The 22,031-nt window shown below is 50.9% G+C and overlaps 1 protein-coding gene across 1 annotated transcript in view; it reads right to left on the reverse strand.

Moving 5' to 3' along the window:
* The window catches only part of LOC137341904 (dynein axonemal heavy chain 3-like), a 490,604-nt gene that overhangs the window by 374,005 nt on the left and 94,568 nt on the right, over positions 1–22,031 (reverse strand). The window contains exon 14 of the mRNA XM_068005410.1: positions 14,673–14,825. Coding sequence (XP_067861511.1) covers positions 14,673–14,825 — 153 coding nt within the window. The remainder of the gene's footprint in view (positions 1–14,672; positions 14,826–22,031) is intronic.

The raw sequence follows: 22,031 nt of genomic DNA on the forward strand, positions 1-22,031 counted from the left end.
GTGTGTGAGAGAGCTGTGTGTGAGAGAGCTGTGTGTGAGAGAGCTGTGTGTGAGAGAGCTGTGAGAGAGAGAGCTGTGTGTGAGCTGTGTGAGCTGTGTGTGAGCTGTGTGTGAGCTGTGAGAGAGAGAGCTGTGTGAGAGCTGTGTGTGAGAGAGCTGTGTGTGAGAGAGCTGTGTGTGAGCTGTGTGTGAGCTGTGAGAGAGAGAGCTGTGTGTGAGCTGAGCTGTGTGTGAGAGAGCTGTGTGTGAGAGAGCTGTGTGTGAGAGAGCTGTGTGTGAGCTGTGTGTGAGCTGTGAGAGAGAGAGCTGTGTGTGAGCTGTGTGTGAGCTGTGAGAGAGAGAGCTGTGTGTGAGCTGTGTGTGAGAGAGCTGTGTGAGAGAGAGCTGTGTGTGAGAGAGCTGTGTGAGGTGTGTGTGAGGTGTGTGAGAGCTGTGTGTGAGAGAGCTGTGTGAGGTGTGTGTGAGGTGTGTGTGAGGTGTGTGAGAGCTGTGTGTGAGGTGTGTGTGAGCTGTGTGTGAGGTGTGTGTGAGCTGTGTGAGAGAGCTGTGTGAGGTGTGTGTGTGAACTTTTTGCCTTCTGATCTTAATGATGTCTCCTGCAAGTATCTGGAAGCAGCTGGTGTAGATATCTGGTGCAATGGTTGCTGTCACTTCCACTGATCGTCCAGATGTTGCTTCTTGGCTGTGAGCCTGAGATCATGTCCCTGTCAAGGTGTTGCTTCTTTACCTGAGGTTCAGGTGTGTAACGTGTTAGCAGGACTCACACTGCCTCAGGAGCACCCGGTCCCAATAGTCCACCATCCATGTCCTCGAGCCCTCCGCTCAATGGTCCTTCTCCTCCTCCAATATCTCGAGAATTGCCACAGTCTTCATTTGAAAACAAACCCTCTTTGATTCGTTCTGTGGGTCATGTCCTGCTCAGCTCACCTCTCTGTCTCTGCTTGCTCCCCCTGATGATTTAATGCCACTTTCAATTGTAAACATTGGGCCAGATTATGCTGGATTGGGGCATCTCGTGATCTGCCCTGTTAGTTAGACTTTTTCCTGCATCCTTCAGCTCAAAAGTATTTTGGGCCCTAATTTGCTGGAAGTGCGAGCTGATAACAGCACAGTGAGGGCAACAGGGCACCGGGGGACATCAGTGAACAATGGGACATGCACTGAATCTCCTCATACAATGAGAAATAAACAGAGGAAGGACTGAGAAGGAGGGTGAATTAGAGTGGGTGAATTCAATGTCAAATCAGGCACAGAAAGAGAAAGAAAGAAAACATTTTTAAAAATTTAAAATTTGACATTTTTAAAATCTCCAACAACAATTCATTACCTGAAGGAATGAGACTCCAGACATTTAATTGTTCACTTTCTGGGCCAGGGCGGTTGATTGACAATCATTAATTATTAATTATCATGTTGTTAAAAGGGTACTTACGCTATTAATTACTAGACTTAACTTTCTGTGGCGAGTTTAATGGGCAATTAATGTTCAAATCCAGCAAGTTCTTATAAATAACGGGGAGGTTGAGGGTGAGATGCAGATTGTGAGAAGCAATCGGTGGAGTGACCGAAATCAACCAGCAACTTCTGGAAATTCACAACTCACGGCGGTTCTCTTCATCCCTGAACCTGCTGGCCGATTTGCACATTAATAATGGCGTGCGTCATTAACACACCGTTAGTTTTCCAGCAAGTTCCAGCTCAATGTAGATATCAAGTAAACCCTGACTGAACTTGCACATTATTTGTCTCTTAATAAAATAAACCATTAACACCAGGTTGGTTAATGTGGATTACCTCTGTTTACACTCAGAAGCAATCTTCAGCTCCTGGGAAATATATAGTGCCTGCTGTACCCTAACTACACCTGACTGCATAATTAGCACAGACGCTCGGTGCAAATGAAACCTCTCACCACTGTTCTCACACTGAATGCCTGGAGCATTTACACAGAACTCAAAGCCACAATGCACATCCAGCAACTGAGCACAGCAGGAGCATCTCAATTAGCAGCTCATTCCTTCACATTCATTTGCAAATTTATAATGAATTTTTCAGATTTTGTAAACAATAGAATGTGTGTGAATGATTGAAAGATCTGAGCCCTAATTTCAGCCCGGGATGGGTTCAGGTGTCACGGAGTGTGAGGCCCGGGAGATTTGAACTCCTGGATCTCAGTTACAGTCCCCGACACTGACTCCCGCCCGAGCCTGCGGGAATGACGTCACCACTGGTGGCAAGAGTCAAAATTTGTGGCAAAAATCGGGATGTGACTTTGCCATTAATATGAGGCTTCGCTCCTGTGGGGCAGACAGCCTTCCAGTGCCTAAATACAGGTGAGTTACAATGGTGAGGGTGGGAACAGCTCAGAAACACAGTAGAAACTCCTGCCATCGTAATCCCCCACCATCGTAATCCCCCACCATCGTAATCCCCCACCATCGTAACCCTCCCGCCATCGTAATCCCCCACCATCGTAATCCCCCACCATCGTAATCCCCCACCATCGTAATCCCCCACCATCGTAATCCCCCACCATCGTAACACCTCCGCCATCGTAATCCCCCGCCATCATAATCCCCCACCATCGTAATCCCCCGCCATCAAAATCCCCCACCATCGTAATCCCCCACCATCGTAATCCCCCGCCATCGTAATCCCCCGCCATCGTAACACCTCCGCCATCGTAATCCCCCGCCATCGTAATCCCCCACCATCGTAATCCCCCACCATCGTAACACCTCCGCCATCGTAATCCCCCGCCATCGTAATCCCCCACCATCGTAATCCCCCACCATCATAATCCCCCACCATCATAATCCCCCGCCATCGTAATCCCCCACCATCGTAATCCCCCACCATCATAATCCCCCACCATCATAATCCCCCACCATCATAATCCCCCGCCATCGTAATCCCCCACCATCGTAATCCCCCACCATCGTAATCCCCCGCCATCATAATCCCCCACCATCGTAATCCCCCACCATCGTAACACCTCCGCCATCATAATCCCCCACCATCGTAATCCCCCGCCATCGTAATCCCCCACCATCGTAATCCCCCGCCATCGTAATCCCCCACCATCGTAACACCTCCGCCATCGTAATCCCCCACCATCATAATCCCCCACCATCGTAATCCCCCACCATCATAATCCCCCACCATCATAATCCCCCACCATCGTAATCCCCCACCATCATAATCCCCCACCATCGTAATCCCCCACCATCGTAATCCCCCACCATCATAATCCCCCACCATCGTAACCCCCGCCATCGTAACATCATAATCACCCGCCATCGTAACCCCCCACCATTGTAATCCCCCACCATCGTAACCCCCACCATCGTAACCCCCGCCATCGTAACATCATAATCCCCCACCATCGTAACCCCCACCATCGTAACCCCCGCCATCGTAACATCATAATCACCCGCCATCGTAACCCCCCACCATTGTAATCCCCCGCCATCGTAACATCATAATCCCCCACCATCGTAACCCCCACCATCGTAACCCCCGCCATCGTAACCCTCCCGCCATTGAGGATTGGTGTGGGGGTGGGGGAGGATTGGTGTGGGGGGTGGGGGAGGATTGGTGTGGGGGGTGGGGGAGGATTGGTGTGGGGGGTGGGGGAGGATTGGTGTGGGGGGTGGGGGAGGATTGGTGTGGGGGGGGAGGATTGGTGTGGGGGTGGGGGAGGATTGGTGTGGGGGTGGGGGAGGATTGGTGTGTGGGGGTGGGAGGATTGGTGTGTGGGGGTGGGGGAGGATTGGTGTGGGGGTGGGGGAGGATTGGTGTGGGGGTGGGGGAGGATTGGTGTGTGGGGGTGGGGGAGGATTGGTGTGGGGGTGGGGGAGGATTGGTGTGGGGGTAGGGGGTGGGAGAGGATTGGTGTGGGGGTGGGGGAGGATTGGTGTGGGGGTGGGGGGTGGGGGAGGATTGGTGTGGGGGGTGGGGAGGATTGGTGTGGGGGTGGGGGAGGATTGGTGTGGGGGTGGGGAGGATTGGTGTGGGGGTGGGGGAGGATTGGTGTGGGGGTGGGGAGGATTGGTGTGGGGGTGGGGGAGGATTGGTGTGGGGGTGGGGGAGGATTGGTGTGGGGGTGGGGAGGATTGGTGTGGGGGTGGGGGAGGATTGGTGTGGGGGTGGGGAGGATTGGTGTGGGGGTGGGGAGGATTGGTGTGGGGGTGGGGAGGATTGGTGTGGGGGTGGGGGAGGATTGGTGTGGGGGTGGGGGAGGAATGGTGTGGGGGTGGGGGAGGATTGGTGTGGGGGGTGGGGGTGGATTGGTGTGGGGGGTGGGGGATGATTGGTGTGGGGGGTGGGGGAGGATTGGTGTGGGGGTGGGGGAGGATTGGTGTGGGGGGTGGGGGAGGATTGGTGTGGGGGTGGGGGAGGATTGGTGTGGGGGTGGGGAGGATTGGTGTGGGGGTGGGGGAGGATTGGTGTGGGGGTGGGGAGGATTGGTGTGGGGGGTGGGGAGGATTGGTGTGGGGGTGGGGAGGATTGGTGTGGGGGGTGGGGAGGATTGGTGTGGGGGTGGGGGAGGATTGGTGTGGGGGTGGGGGAGGATTGGTGTGGGGGTGGGGGAGGATTGGTGTGGGGGTGGGGAGGATTGGTGTGGGGGTGGGGGAGGATTGGTGTGGGGGTGGGGGAGGATTGGTGTGGGGGGTGGGGAGGATTGGTGTGGGGGTGGGGGAGGATTGGTGTGGGGGGTGGGGAGGATTGGTGTGGGGGTGGGGAGGATTGGTGTGGGGATCGATCAACAGAATTAAGATTAAAGTTGCCATCGTCTTTTGCACTTCAAATTTTCGATTGCATTTTCTCCCCTAACTCTTCTCTCAGAAGGAAATGCAGCTCCAGCCCTGTATTACCAGCTGAAAGATGCTCTTCTCCATGTGTGGGGCTGTACTGTGAGCATTAGCGGGCCATTCAACAACACAGACCATCACCGCCTGGTCCATCCAGGGTTTTTACATAAGTAATTCCAACAGGGGCCAGTGAGTAACGGTCAGGTCCAGGAACACGGGCCGATTTCCCCTTCCCTAGCCTGGGAACACTGGGGCCAGTCAGAGTGAGCTCACCACTGGCCTGGGAACACTGGGGCCAGTCAGAGTGAGCTCACCACTGGCCTGGGAACACTGGGGCCAGTCAGAGTGAGCTCACCACTGGCCTGGGAACACTGGGGCCAGTCAGAGTGAGCTCACCACTGACCTGGGAACACTGGGGCCAGTCAGAGTGAGCTCACCACTGACCTGGGAACACTGGGGCCAGTCAGAGTGAGCTCACCACTGGCCTGGGAACACTGGGGCCAGTCAGAGTGAGCTCACCACTGGCCTGGGAACACTGGGGCCAGTCAGAGTGAGCTCACCACTGGCCTGGGAACACTGGGGCCAGTCAGAGTGAGCTCACCACTGGCCTGGGAACACTGGGGCCAGTCAGAGTGAGCTCACCACTGGCCTGGGAACACTGGGGCCAGTCAGAGTGAGCTCACCACTGACCTGGGAACACTAGGGTCAGTCAGAGTGAGCTCACCACTGACCTGGGAACACTAGGGTCAGTCAGAGTGAGCTCACCACTGACCTGGGAACACTGGGGCCAGTCAGAGTGAGCTCACCACTGACCTGGGAACACTGGGGTCAGTCAGAGTGAGCTCACCACTGACCTGGGAACACTGGGGCCAGTCAGAGTGAGCTCACCACTGGCCTGGGAACACTGGGGCCAGTCAGAGTGAGCTCACCACTGGCCTGGGAACACTGGGGCCAGTCAGAGTGAGCTCACCACTGACCTGGGAACACTGGGGCCAGTCAGAGTGAGCTCACCACTGACCTGGGAACACTGGGGCCAGTCAGAGGGAACTCACTACTGGCCTGGCTAAGGTAAGAATATACAAAGTAAAGCATACATTGTAAGAGGAACAGTCATTCAACCCAGCGAGTCCACTTCTACAGATCTTATGGAATCCACTCCACCCAACTCATTGAATCTTCTAAGAGGTTCATCAAAGCTTCTTCCTGTCCTCGAAAGGTAAACTGAACATAATTCCAGAATGCTAATCTAACCACACATCCTTCGTCCCACCATTGGACGTGGATTCACTGGGCATGTCACGCACTCTAAAATCCTCTCCCTAAACCCTGTCACCACCAAGACCCTCCTTAAAACCCACCTCTTCAGTCAAGGTAACAGCTGTGGCTCAGTGGGTAGCACTCTTGCTTCATGAATCAGAAGATCGTGGATTCAAATCCTGCTCTAGAGACTGGAGTACAAAATCTAGGCTGATGCTCCAGCCCAGTACTGAGGGAGGGCTCCATTGTCAGAGGTACTGCCATTCAGATGGGATGTTAAATTGAGGCCCATGTCTGCCCTCTCAGGTGGATGTAAAAGAACCTCACAGCACTATTAGAGGGAGAGCAGGGGAGTTCTGGCCAATATTTATCCCTTAACTGACTTCACTAAAACAGATTATCTGGTCATTATCACATTGCTGTTTGTGGGATCTTGCTGTGTGCAAATTTGCTGCTGCGTTTCTTACATTACAACAGTGACTACACTTCAAAAGTATTTCATTAGTTTTAAAGCACTTTGGGACATCCTGAGGTTGTGAAAGGGGCGAAATAAATGTTAGTCTTTCTTCCTTTCAAGCTATTGGCTGTCCCTCCTAGTATCTCCTCCTTTGGCTCAGAGTCTTTTTTTGACTGTGCCCATTGGTTTGTTTTCCCTGTTAAAGGCACTCTAAATGCCAGTTGTTGTTGTTATTCATCCTTGGCTGCTAGTTTTTGTTGGCATAATCCTATCAGGTCAGGAACTATCACATTCCACAGGACATTTAACCACCTGGATGTATATCTCATGGACCAGGGATTGACCTGGATCATCCACATCAGTAAGGCTTGGTCCCACATTGGAAGCCATGGGTGGAGATGTTGGGGAGGGGTGCGAGTAACTTGGGGTCACCTCAATTTTCTTTGACTGCTGGACTTTTAAAAGGACCCCCCCGCCCCCCGCTTTTAGGAGTCCCTCTTTAATCATAAAAATTCTTCCCGAAAAACAAAACCTCTCACTTTACAGAGTGAAGATTTACTAAAAATCTGTGAAGAATAAACTGGACAATTCTGTCTCTCAAACAGTAACGTTGTCTGTGGCTATTATTCTGCCTCAGGATCCCAGTTGGTGAATTCTCCATACAGTTCCTGCCCTAATGCGTGTTTTTAAGACTAAGGGTAAATCGAATCTCTTTCGAATCGCAGGCTTCCTTGAGGCAGAGGCCTAACCCTCCACTTAAAAAAAACAGCATAATCGGTCATTGCATCGAAAAAGCTACAGGGCCAGGAGTGATTGGCAGCTGAGCATTCCCTCTGTATTTGGCTCTCATTACGTATTCATTGCAAACTGCAGGCTATCTGTGGAAACTCACCCGCTTCAAGGGGGGATTTTCTGCACTGCTGCAACTTTTTAAAGGGCTGTGGGAGCCCATCTAAAGTGCAGCAGCCAGGAAGTGAAAAACATTTTTATCCAGTTTCTGTGCAATAGATGGAGCTTTGCAGGAAGTGCCCCTCCAGGTGTGGAAGTTCTGATGCACAATGTGGATGCAAGATGGGCTGTTGTGTTTGGCACGTACCCTTCAAAAGGCCGGAATACAAAGGGGTGGAAGTGATGTTCCAGTTGTACAGAGCTCTGGTTAGACCCCATCTGGGGACTGCCTTCAGTTCGGGGCACCGCACCTCAGGAAGGATAGATTGGCCTTGGAGGGGGTGCAGCGCAGATTCACCAGAATGATACCAGGGCTAAAAGGGTTAAATTATGAGGACTGGTTGCATAGACGAGGCTTGTATTCCCTCGAGTATAGAAGATTAAAGGGTGATTTAATTAAGGTGTTTAAGATGATTAAAGGATTTGATAGGGTAGATAGAGAGAAACTATTTCCTGTGGTGGGAGAGTCCAGAACAAGGGGGAATAACCTTAAAATTAGAGCCAGGCCGTTCAGGGGTGATGTCAGGAAGCACTTCTTCACACAAAGGGGAGTGGAAATCTGGAACTCTCTCCCCCAAAAGCTGTTGAGGCTGGGGGTCAATTGAAAATTTCAAAACTGAGATTGATAGGTTTTTTGTTAGGTACGGATTATGGAACCAAGGTGGGTAAATGGAGTTAAGATACAGATCAGCCATCTAGGACTCTCGAGGAATCATGTAATATGGGGATCGGGCAGGAAAGTGGAGTTGAGGTCGAAGATCAGCCATGATCTGATTGAATGGCGGAGCAGGCTCGAGGGGCCGTATGGCCTACTCCTGCTCCTATTTCTTATTTTCTTATGAAAGGCCCACTTCTGTTCCTATGTCCCTACCCTTCCGAGAGGAGAACAATGCAATATGCTTGGGACGAGCTGACCTGGTAATGTAGAAGATGGAAGATGTTAACAAAGCTGTCACAGCAAGGGTGGCCAGTGATACCATGCACATGGAAGGCCTACATATGTACATCACTAACTGTCGCCTGTCAACTTGTTACACATTTACTCCTGTCCATGCAAAGCAATCAGACGACCTTGCAGCTCTTATAATGCTTACTGTGCACATCCTTACTACTGCAGGCACACATTTAAGCTGCAACTTACAAGTGAAACTTGTCACACTGACATTTTTAGAGGCTTCACACAAACACTAGCTGTAATATAACCCAACGACATATTAATTCACTCACACATTAGGAGTGTCTCCTGGGAATACATAGACTGCTGCTAAGGTGGCCTTGGGCTCCAGTACACAACAGTCCTCTACATATTGGGGGATTGGGATATAGGAACAGGAAGAGGCCATTCAGCCCCTCAAGCCTGTTTCACCATTCAATCAGATTGAGGCTGATCTGGACCTCAAATCTATTTACCTGCCTTTGCTCCATATCCTCTGATACCCTTACCACCAAGAATCTATCGATCTCAGTCTTGAAAGCTCCAATTGACCCCCAGCCTCCAAAGTCCTTTAGGGGAGAGAGTTCCAGATTCCCACTACACTTTGTATGAAAAAGTGCTTCCTGATTTCACTCCAAAATGGCCCAACTCTAATTTTAAGGTTATGCCCCCTTGTTCTGGACTCCCTCAACAGAGGTAATCGTTTCTCTCACTACCCTATAGAATCTTTTAATCATTTTAAACACCTTGATTCCATCATTCTCAACCTTCTATGCTCAAGGGAATACAAGCCTGGTTTATGCAACCTGTCCTCGTAATTTAACCCTTGTTTTAATTTAATTAATTTAACAAATTAATTAGGTAACTGTGAGATATTATATTTTGGTAGGAAGAATAAGGAGGCCCCATACTGCTTGGATAATAAGAGTCTAAATGGGGGAGAGGAGCAGAGGGATCTGGGGGTACAGATACACAAATCACTAAAAGTAGCGATGCCATAAGGCCATAAAAAAAAGCAAACCTCGCACTGGGGTTCGTTTCTAGAGGTTAAGAATTGAAAAGCAGAGAAGTTATGTTAACCTTGTATAGAACCTTGGTTAGACCACACTTGGAGTCCTGTGCACAGTTCTAGGGCATGATTTTAGCATGGAGGCGGAAAGGGAGCGGGGAAGATACTCGGACGCAAAACCCAGAAGTAAAGTTGGCGGATCGCAGTCTGCGATCGAGACCTTAATGCGGTCAATAAATTTTACTTCTGGGCAGAAAGGCGAGGGATCGGAGAAGAGGGAGGATCTTAGGCCATGGAGGACATGGCAGGGGTGGGGGGAGCTGATTCCGGGAGGAGATCGGGGGTGGGGGGGGAGCTGATTCCGGGAGGAGATCGGGGGTGGGGGGGGAGCTGATTCCGGGAGGAGATCGGGGGTGGGGGGGGAGCTGATTCCGGGAGGAGATCGGGGGTGGGGGGGGAGCTGATTCCGGGAGGAGATCGGGGGTGGGGGGGGAGCTGATTCCGGGAGGAGATCGGGGGTGGGGGGGGAGCTGATTCCGGGAGGAGATCGGGGGTGGGGGGAGCTGATTCCGGGAGGAGATCGGGGGTGGGGGGGGAGCTGATTCCGGGAGGAGATCGGGGGTGGGGGGGGAGCTGATTCCTGGAGGAGATCGGGGGTGGGGGGGGAGCTGATTCCGGGAGGAGATCGGGGGTGGGGGGGGAGCTGATTCCGGGAGGAGATCGGGGGTGGGGGGGGAGCTGATTCCTGGAGGAGATCGGGGGTGGGGGGGGAGCTGATTCCGGGAGGAGATCGGGGGTCGGTTGAAGAGATTAGAGATCGGAAGTGAGTGAACAGTCGAAGGAGGGGGGGTTCCATCATCGGGGGGGGGGGGGTCCAGCAACGGGGTGGGGGGGGGGGCGGGGAAATCGGCCGATGGCGGGGGTCCTGTCGGTCAGGTGAGCTTGTTGGGCCTGGGTGAAGCACTCCTGCTCCTCCGGGCCCACCAACAGTGCAATAAAGGCCCTCACTCTCCTCATGGATCCGGCCCTTCCCGCCTGCTTTCACCTGATGTGAATCAGAAGTGATGGGAAACCCGAACAGGGAAGGTTAAAGTTGTTTCACTTTTGCAATACACAAAAAATTAAGAACCTCAACTATTTCAATGAGGTACATTGCCCCTTTAAATATCGGCCCGCCAGCTTTATGTGGGGTGGGACTTCTGGGTTTCCCTTGTGCGTGAATCCTAACCTGCCTGGGTCAAACCCGGGAGTGGGCGCGGGGAGCCGGGATCCAATCTCACTCCAAAAATCCACTATTTATACTGCTCACCCGCCCCCAACACCCTCCCCCCCCCGTTCTTGGGGGGTTAAAATTACCCCCCTGGTCTCCATATTATAAAAAAATATAGAGGCACTGGAGAAGGTGCAGAAAAGATTCACAGGATCTAATTAACAGGAAAGGCTGAACTGACTGGGGCTCTTTTCTCTAGAAAAGAGAAAGCTGAGGGGTGACCAGATAGAGGTCTTTAAGATCATGAAAGGGTTTGATAGGGTGGACGTGGAGAAAATGTTTCCTTTTGGTGTGGGGGAGACCAGAACAAGGGGCCATAAATGAAAGATAGTCACTAATAAACCCAATAGGGAATTCAGGAGAAACTTCTTTCCTCAGAGAGTGGATAGAATGTGGAATGTACCACAAGGAGTAGTTGAGGTGAATAGCATGGATACGTTTAAGGGGAAGCTAAATAAACATATGAGGGAGAAAGGAATAGAAGGATATGGTGATAGGGTGAGATGAAGTAAGGTGGGAGGAGACTCGTGTGGCGCATAAACACCGGTATAGAGCAGTTGGGCCGAATGGCCTGTTTCAGTGCGATTCTATGTATGTAAAGCCCCTGTATAATTACGGTGAATCTGGGCTGCACCCCCTCTAAGGTCTGGTATTGTTCATACATACAAAAGAAAAAAATACAGCCAGTGTTGGAATTACACTGGTCAGTCAGCACTGGTTAATATCGCACAACAGAATCTCCATTCATGTTTTCAAATGATCTCTTTCAATTCTGCACCGAGGTTTCCGTAATTCCAGTGTTGGAAGGTTTGGTAAAACATGTCTCCATGGATCACATTCTCCTTTCTGCAATGCTCGGGCAGCAAGAAATGTAAACAGGAAACAGAACACAACTTTTATTTATACAGAACCTTGAAGGTTTTGAAAAAAATGTCCCCATGCTTCACAAATGGAAATAGGTAGGGGATGGAGGGATTGAAGGCCTCATTGAGAAGATGGGTTTTGAGAGAGAGAGAGCTTTAGGGAGGGAGTCCCAGAGAGTGGGTCTGCTGCCAACGCTGGGAGTAAAGGCCAGAGTGAGAGGCCTGAAGAATACAGGGGATGGGAGTTGGGACAGTATTACAGAGATAGGTTGGGGTAAGATCATGGAGGAGTTGGAAGTGAGGATGAAGAGTTTCAATTGAATAGTATGGAGCCAACGTAACTCGGCAATACAAAACAAGATGGTGTCAACATTAAGATAAGTTTAAATTCTGAGTTTAAACTCTGTCACCAGAAACTGTCATCATTTTATTCAATTTTTTTTTATTTGTTCATGGGATGTGGGCGTCGCTGGCGAGGCTGGCATTTATTGCCCATCCCTAATTGCCCTTGAGAAGGTGGTGGTGAGCCGCCTTCTTGAACCGCTGCAGTCCGTGTGGTGAAGGTTCTCCCACAGTACGGTTAGGAAGGGAGTTCCAGGATTTTGACCCAGCGACAATGAAGGAACGGCGATATATTTCCAAGTCGGGATGGTGTGTGACTTGGAGGGGAACGTGCAGGTGGTGTTGTTCCCATGCGCCTGCTGCCCTTGTCCTTCTAGGTGGTAGAGGTCGCGGGTTTGGGAGGTGCTGTCGAAGAAGCCTTGGCGAGTTGCTGCAGTGCATCCTGTGGATGGTACACACTGCAGCCACAGTGCGCCGGTGGTGAAGGGAGTGAATGTTTAGGGTGGTGGATGGGGTGCCAATCAAGCAGGCTGCTTTGTCCTGGATGGTGTCGAGCTTCTTGAGTGTTGTTGGAGCTGCACTCATCCAGGCAAGTGGAGAGTATTCCATCACTCTCCTGACTTGTGCCTTGTAGATGGTGGAAAGGCTTTGGGGAGTCAGGAGGTGAGTCACTCGCCGCAGAATACCCAGCCTCTGACCTGCTCTAGTAGCCACAGAATTTCAATTATTTGGGAACTGAACTTTTCAAGTGCAGAAATGTACCCGCAATGAGTCCTGTTAAAGGAACCATTTGATCCAATGGTTTGGGCTCATTGTCTTGGGGGTTTGTCCAAACAGGAGGTGATATTATTGTGTAAAGTTTTTCTTTAAGATTTCTTTTATTTCTTTTTTGAGTTTGTCTTACTTTTACTATCATCATTATTCAAACTGCCCAGAGATTCTCTGATAGGCAGCAGTTTATTTTAATACGAAGATACGAAAAGCATGGGAAGAGGACCACTCGACCCATCAAGCTCATCCTATCGAGACACTGCCCAGGCCATGTACTCACCCCCCTGGTCACGCAATCTCTTGGGAGAGGCAAGAAATCTGTGGCCAACATTGTGAAAACTCTGAGAGATTCCTCTCCAATCTGCTCCAGGAGACTGTCTTGTCACTATCCCCAGCAATCCCCCTTTGTAACTTGTGATGTCCTCTTCTCTCAGGAACTTGTCCAGAGAACCCAAACTCACTGCATGTTTCAGCAATCTGTTCCAGAGGTTGATGACCCTGTGGAAACTCCTTAGCATGTAACATCTATCCTAACTCTTTGCTTACATATTCTCTAATCATGCCTGTTATAAATTGGATAGTCCGGTGGTGAAGGATGGAACACTAGAGCCTGGTCTTCAGTTGCTTCCAAGCCTTTATTCACAAAGCCCCATGTTATGCACCCTCCTATTAACTGATACAAGCGAGTCCCCAATTGATACGCATCATCTGAATACAATTAACATTCATTGATATAAATCACATGGACACAATTAACAATGTCCCTTAGTTCTCCTTCCCCTGCCCATCTCAGATAACTTATCCGACTGGACAGACTCTATTACCATCATCATTTAAAAAATCTCAGTCATGTCTCCACCGAGCTTATGTTTCTCTAATGTAAATCACCCCAACCCACACGGCCTGTTCTGATAGTTACGAGCCCCAAGACTCTCATCTCGGTCACCCTTTGTTAGCAAGGCTTTGATATTCTCCACTCTGCGTGGGACCAAAACTGGACATAATGCTCTAAATGCGGCCATACCAAAGCCATGCACAGCCCAAGGCCAGTACTCTTCATTTTAACAGAACCCAATACTGCGGATACTGGAAGTCTGAAATAAAAACAGAAAATGCTGGAAATACTCAGCAGGTCAGGCAGCATCTGTAGAGAAAGAAACAGAATTAATGTTTCAGGTCGATGACCTTTCATCAGAACTGGAAGAAGTTGAAGATTAAACAGATTTTAAGCAAGTACAGAGCTAGGGAAAGTGGGGGAGGAAAGAACAAAAGGGAAGGTCTGTGATAGGGTGAAGGGCAGGAGTGATTAAATGAGAAAAGGGATGATGGTGCAAGACAAGGAGGGTGGGAATGGGATAAGTAAAGAAACAAAAGATGGGTCTAGAAGAGCTGTAAATGGCAACAGCAGAAGCATTAGCAGCATCTATCCATTTTATTTATGTGTTTCCAGCACTTTCTGCTTTTACTCTTCATTTTATATTGTACTGTCCTAGTGATAAGGTCTAAAACCATATCTGCTTTCCCAATTTTTTTTTTATTCGTTCATGGGATGTGGGCATCGCTGGCGAGGCTGGCATTTATTGCCCATCCCTAATAGCCTCATCTCAAGTCTCGAGGACCTTCAGTAATTGATCCACCGTTAACCCAGATCCCTCTCCTGCTCCATAACCTTACATCAAATTACACTGAGTGTACAGCACAGAAACAGGCCGTTCAGCCCAACTGGCCTATGCCGGTGTTACACACCTGTGAGACGGCAGAGGCTGGTTACACACCTGTGAGACGGCAGAGGCTGGTTACACACCTGTGAGACGGCAGAGGCTAGTTACACACCTGTGAGACGGCAGAGGCTGGTTACACACCTGTGAGATGGCACAGGCTAGTTACACACCTGTGAGATGGCACAGGCTAGTTACACACCTGTGAGACGGCAGAGGCTAGTTACACACCTGTGAGACGGCAGAGGCTGGTTACACACCTGTGAGACGGCAGAGGCTGGTTACACACCTGTGAGACGGCTGCAGTCCAGTATACAATGCTGGATGCCAACACAATCTGACCAGGCCAGTTCAACACCCACTCCTCTCTGGAAGCCTCAGGGTAGGCATCGATAGCTCGCAGCATTACTTCCCCAAGGGACCTTTTCATCACCTGTTCTACCTATAAATGAAAGAAATGACAATCAGTACATATATCACTTATTCAAACAGTGTTTTGCTGGATTTTATTGACCCATGATTGGAGATGACAGGACTGCAAAAATGAACATGAGCAATCCCCTCCCAATCCCATTGGGTGAGATTATCATTACTTTTTCCAATATTCTCCAGGCGTAATGTAAAGTGACACAAATAGTTTCATAAAACTCCCAGGACACCCTGTTTACATTATTTAAACCAACATTGAACTTTTATCCTTTTGAAATGTAGGTGTTGAAATTTTCACTGCAAATGTCACAAAAATTACATTGATCCTCTCTCAGAGGCTGCATGAAGAATGTGTGAGAGCGAGAGAGAGAGAGAGAGAGAGAAAAAGAGAGAAAAAGAAAGCGAGAGGGGAAGAAAGAGAGAGAGAGAGAATAATGGCAGTCCTGAAGGACATGAAGGCTGCAATATAATCAAAGGTTTTAGATGATGGCTTACGATATCATTTTGTGCACTTTTAGCATGTGCTGCACTAAGATATTCTTTATCCTGGTGTTAAAAGGTGCAGTATTACACTGTCGGTGCTAAGCTGTTCCTGAAAGGGTTGAGATAAATGAGGTTACCTCCAAAGGATGGTCTCACATCGACTTGCTGCCACTGCCTGCAATGGAACTGCAGCAAGGACAAAGATCCCTTTCAAAGAACAATTCAGAACGGCCTCGAGGTGAGAGAACTGCTGACTGTCCTGTCAACTACTTTCAGTCAATAGGAAACACACCTAAGTAGACAAGATAAATCACACTACCTACATGAAGCACTCTCATCCCACTTTACCACAACAAGCTGCCAATATAATCACAATTATTGGCAAGTGCAGCATTAGATGACTGAACTTTTAGTACAGCCATGTCAACACACTCCATCCCACGTCAACACACTCCATCTCACGTCAACACACTCCATCTCACGTCAACACACTCCATCTCACGTCAACACACTCCATCTCACGTCAACACACTCCATCTCACGTCAACACACTCCATCCCACGTCAACACACTCCATCTCACGTCAACACACTCCGTCTCACGTCAACACACTCCATCCCACGTCAACACACTCCATCCCACGTCAACACACTCCATCCCACGTCAACACACTCCATCCCACGTCAACACACTCCATCCCACGTCAACACACTCCGTCTCACGTCAACACACTCCGTCTCACGTCAACACACTCCATCCCACGTCAACACACTCCATCCCACGTCAACACACTCCGTCTCACGTCAACACACTCCATCCCACGTCAACACACTCCGTCTCACGTCAACACACTCCATCTCACGTCAACACACTCCATCCCACGTCAACACACTCCGTCTCACATCAACACACTCCATCCCACGTCAACACACTCCATCCCACGTCAACACACTCCGTCTCACGTCAACACACTCCATCCCACGTCAACACACTCCGTCTCACGTCAACACACTCCATCTCACCTCAACACACTCCATCCCACGTCAACACACTCCGTCTCACGTCAACACCCTCCGTCTCACGTCAACACACTCCATCTCACCTCAACACACTCCATCCCACGTCAACACACTCCGTCTCACGTCAACACCCTCCGTCTCACGTCAACACACTCCGTCTCACGTCAACACACTCCATCTCACGTCAACACACTCCATCTCACCTCAACACACTCCATCCCACGTCAACACACTCCATCCCACGTCAACACCCTCCGTCTCACGTCAACACACTCCGTCTCACGTCAACACACTCCATCCCACGTCAACACACTCCGTCTCACGTCAACACACTCCATCCCACGTCAACACACTCCATCCCACGTCAACACACTCCATCCCACGTCAACACACTCCATCCCACGTCAACACACTCCGTCTCACGTCAACACACTCCGTCTCACGTCAACACACTCCGTCTCACGTCAACACACTCCATCTCACGTCAACACACTCCATCTCACGTCAACACACTCCATCCCACGTCAACACACTCCATCTCACGTCAACACACTCCGTCTCACGTCAACACACTCCATCCCACGTCAACACACTCCATCCCACGTCAACACACTCCGTCTAACGTCAACACACTCCGTCCCACGTCAACACACTCCATCTCACGTCAACACACTCCGTCTCACGTCAACACACTCCGTCTCACCTCAACACACTCCGTCTCACGTCAACACACTCCGTCTAACGTCAACACACTCCGTCCCACGTCAACACACTCCATCTCACGTCAACACACTCCGTCTCACGTCAACACACTCCGTCTCACCTCAACACACTCCGTCTCACGTCAACACACTCCGTCTAACGTCAACACACTCCATCCCACGTCAACACACTCCATCTCACGTCAACACACTCCGTCTCACGTCAACACACTCCATCCCACGTCAACACACTCCATCTCACGTCAACACACTCCGTCCCACGTCAACACACTCCATCTCACCTCAACACACTCCATCCCACGTCAACACACTCCGTCTCACATCAACACACTCCATCCCACGTCAACACACTCCGTCTCACGTCAACACACTCCGTCTCACGTCAACACACTCCATCCCACGTCAACACACTCCATCTCACGTCAACACACTCCGTCTCACGTCAACACACTCCATCCCACGTCAACACACTCCGTCTCACGTCAACACACTCCATCTCACCTCAACACACTCCGTCTCACGTCAACACACTCCGTCTAACGTCAACACACTCCATCCCACGTCAACACACTCCATCTCACGTCAACACACTCCGTCTCACGTCAACACACTCCATCTCACCTCAACACACTCCGTCTCACGTCAACACACTCCGTCTAACGTCAACACACTCCATCCCACGTCAACACACTCCATCTCACGTCAACACACTCCGTCCCACGTCAACACACTCCATCTCACCTCAACACACTCCGTCTCACGTCAACACACTCCATCCCACGTCAACACACTCCGTCTCACGTCAACACACTCCATCCCACGTCAACACACTCCGTCTCACGTCAACACACTCCATCTCACCTCAACACACTCCGTCTCACGTCAACACACTCCGTCTAACGTCAACACACTCCGTCTCACGTCAACACACTCCATCTCACGTCAACACACTCCATCCCACGTCAACACACTCCGTCTCACGTCAACACACTCCATCTCACGTCAACACACTCCGTCTCACGTCAACACACTCCATCTCACGTCAACACACTCCATCCCACGTCAACACACTCCATCTCACGTCAACACACTCCATCTCACCTCAACACACTCCATCTCACGTCAACACACTCCATCTCACCTCAACACACTCCGTCTCACGTCAACACACTCCATCCCATGTCAACACACTCCATCTCACGTCAACACACTCCATCTCACGTCAACACACTCCGTCTCACGTCAACACACTCCATCTCACGTCAACACACTCCATCCCACGTCAACACACTCCGTCTCACGTCAACACACTCCATCCCACGTCAACACACTCCATCCCACGTCAACACACTCCGTCTCACGTCAACACACTCCATCTCACGTCAACACACTCCATCCCACGTCAACACACTCCATCTCACCTCAACACACTCCATCCCATGTCAACACACTCCATCTCACGTCAACACACTCCGTCCCACGTCAACACACTCCGTCTAACGTCAACACACTCCATCCCACGTCAACACACTCCATCTCACCTCAACACACTCCGTCTCACCTCAACACACTCCGTCCCACGTCAACACACTCCATCCCACGTCAACACACTCCGTCTCACGTCAACACACTCCATCTCACCTCAACACACTCCGTCTCACCTCAACACACTCCGTCTCACCTCAACACACTCCATCCCACGTCAACACACTCCATCCCACGTCAACACACTCCGTCTCACGTCAACACACTCCATCTCACCTCAACACACTCCATCCCACGTCAACACACTCCATCCCACGTCAACACACTCCGTCCCACGTCAACACACTCCATCCCACGTCAACACACTCCATCCCACGTCAACACACTCCGTCTCACGTCAACACACTCCGTCTCACGTCAACACACTCCATCTCACGTCAACACACTCCGTCTCACGTCAACACACTCCGTCTCACGTCAACACACTCCATCTCACGTCAACACACTCCATCCCACGTCAACACACTCCCTCTCACGTCAACACACTCCATCTCACGTCAACACACTCCATCCCACGTCAACACACTCCGTCTCACGTCAACACACTCCGTCTCACGTCAACACACTCCATCCCACGTCAACACACTCCGTCTCACGTCAACACACTCCGTCTCACGTCAACACACTCCATCTCACGTCAACACACTCCATCCCACCTCAACACACTCCGTCTCACGTCAACACACTCCATCTCACCTCAACACACTCCATCCCACGTCAACACACTCCATCTCACGTCAACACACTCCGTCTCACGTCAACACACTCCATCTCACGTCAACACACTCCGTCTCACGTCAACACACTCCGTCCCACGTCAACACACTCCGTCTCACGTCAACACACTCCATCTCACATCAACACACTCCGTCTCACGTCAACACACTCCGTCTCACATCAACACACTCCGTCTCACATCAACACACTCCGTCTCACGTCAACACACTCCGTCTCACATCAACACACTCCGTCTCACATCAACACACTCCGTCTCACGTCAACACACTCCATCTCACGTCAACACACTCCGTCTCACGTCAACACACTCCATCTCACCTCAACACACTCCGTCCCACGTCAACACACTCCGTCTCACGTCAACACACTCCGTCTCACATCAACACACTCCGTCTCACATCAACACACTCCATCCCACGTCAACACACTCCGTCTCACATCAACACACTCCATCCCACGTCAACACACTCCGTCTCACGTCAACACACTCCATCTCACCTCAACACACTCCGTCTCACGTCAACACACTCCGTCTAACGTCAACACACTCCATCCCACGTCAACACACTCCGTCTCACGTCAACACACTCCATCCCACGTCAACACACTCCGTCTCACGTCAACACACTCCGTCTAACGTCAACACACTCCATCCCACGTCAACACACTCCGTCTCACGTCAACACACTCCATCCCACGTCAACACACTCCGTCTCACGTCAACACACTCCATCCCACGTCAACACACTCCGTCTCACGTCAACACACTCCGTCTCACGTCAACACACTCCATCCCACGTCAACACACTCCATCCCACGTCAACACACTCCGTCTCACGTCAACACACTCCATCTCACGTCAACACACTCCGTCTCACGTCAACACACTCCATCTCACGTCAACACACTCCATCCCACGTCAACACACTCCATCTCACGTCAACACACTCCGTCTCACGTCAACACACTCCGTCTCACGTCAACACACTCCATCTCACGTCAACACACTCCATCTCACGTCAACACACTCCGTCTCACGTCAACACACTCCGTCTCACGTCAACACACTCCTTCTCACGTCAACACACTCCGTCTCACGTCAACACACTCCGTCTCACGTCAACACACTCCATCTCACGTCAACACACTCCATCTCACGTCAACACACTCCGTCTCACGTCAACACACTCCATCCCACGTCAACACACTCCGTCTCACGTCAACACACTCCATCCCACGTCAACACACTCCGTCTCACGTCAACACACTCCATCCCACGTCAACACACTCCGTCTCACGTCAACACACTCCATCTCACCTCAACACACTCCGTCTCACGTCAACACACTCCGTCTAACGTCAACACACTCCATCCCACGTCAACACACTCCATCTCACGTCAACACACTCCATCCCACGTCAACACACTCCATCCCACGTCAACACACTCCATCCCACGTCAACACACTCCATCCCACGTCAACACACTCCGTCTCACGTCAACACACTCCGTCTCACGTCAACACACTCCATCCCACGTCAACACACTCCGTCTCACGTCAACACACTCCATCCCACGTCAACACACTCCATCTCACGTCAACACACTCCATCCCACGTCAACACACTCCGTCTCACGTCAACACACTCCGTCTCACGTCAACACACTCCATCCCACGTCAACACACTCCATCTCACGTCAACACACTCCATCCCACGTCAACACACTCCGTCTCACGTCAACACACTCCGTCTCACGTCAACACACTCCATCCCACGTCAACACACTCCATCTCACGTCAACACACTCCATCCCACGTCAACACACTCCATCTCACGTCAACACACTCCGTCTCACGTCAACACACTCCATCCCACGTCAACACACTCCATCTCACGTCAACACACTCCGTCTCACGTCAACACACTCCATTTCACGTCAACACACTCCATCTCACGTCAACACACTCCGTCTCACGTCAACACACTCCATCTCACGTCAACACACTCCGTCTCACGTCAACACACTCCGTCTCACGTCAACACACTCCATCTCACGTCAACACACTCCGTCTCACGTCAACACACTCCATCCCACGTCAACACACTCCGTCTCACGTCAACACACTCCATCTCACGTCAACACACTCCATCTCACGTCAACACACTCCGTCTCATGTCTACACACTCCGTCTCACGTCAACACACTCCGTCTCACGTCAACACACTCCGTCTCACGTCAACACACTCCATCCCACGTCAACACACTCCATCCCACGTCAACACACTCCATCCCACGTCAACACACTCCATCTCACGTCAACACACTCCGTCTCACGTCAACACACTCCATCTCACGTCAACACACTCCATCCCACGTCAACACACTCCGTCTCACGTCAACACACTCCATCTCACGTCAACACACTCCGTCTCACGTCAACACACTCCGTCTCACGTCAACACACTCCGTCCCACGTCAACACACTCCATCTCACGTCAACACACTCCGTCTCACGTCAACACACTCCGTCTCACGTCAACACACTCCGTCTCACGTCAACACACTCCATCCCACGTCAACACACTCCGTCTCACGTCAACACACTCCGTCTCACGTCAACACACTCCATCTCACGTCAACACACTCCGTCTCACGTCAACACACTCCGTCTCACGTCAACACACTCCATCCCACGTCTACACACTCCG

The sequence above is a fragment of the Heptranchias perlo genome, chromosome 24 (assembly GCF_035084215.1).
Source record: "Heptranchias perlo isolate sHepPer1 chromosome 24, sHepPer1.hap1, whole genome shotgun sequence".
NCBI classification, from domain to species: domain Eukaryota; kingdom Metazoa; phylum Chordata; class Chondrichthyes; order Hexanchiformes; family Hexanchidae; genus Heptranchias; species Heptranchias perlo.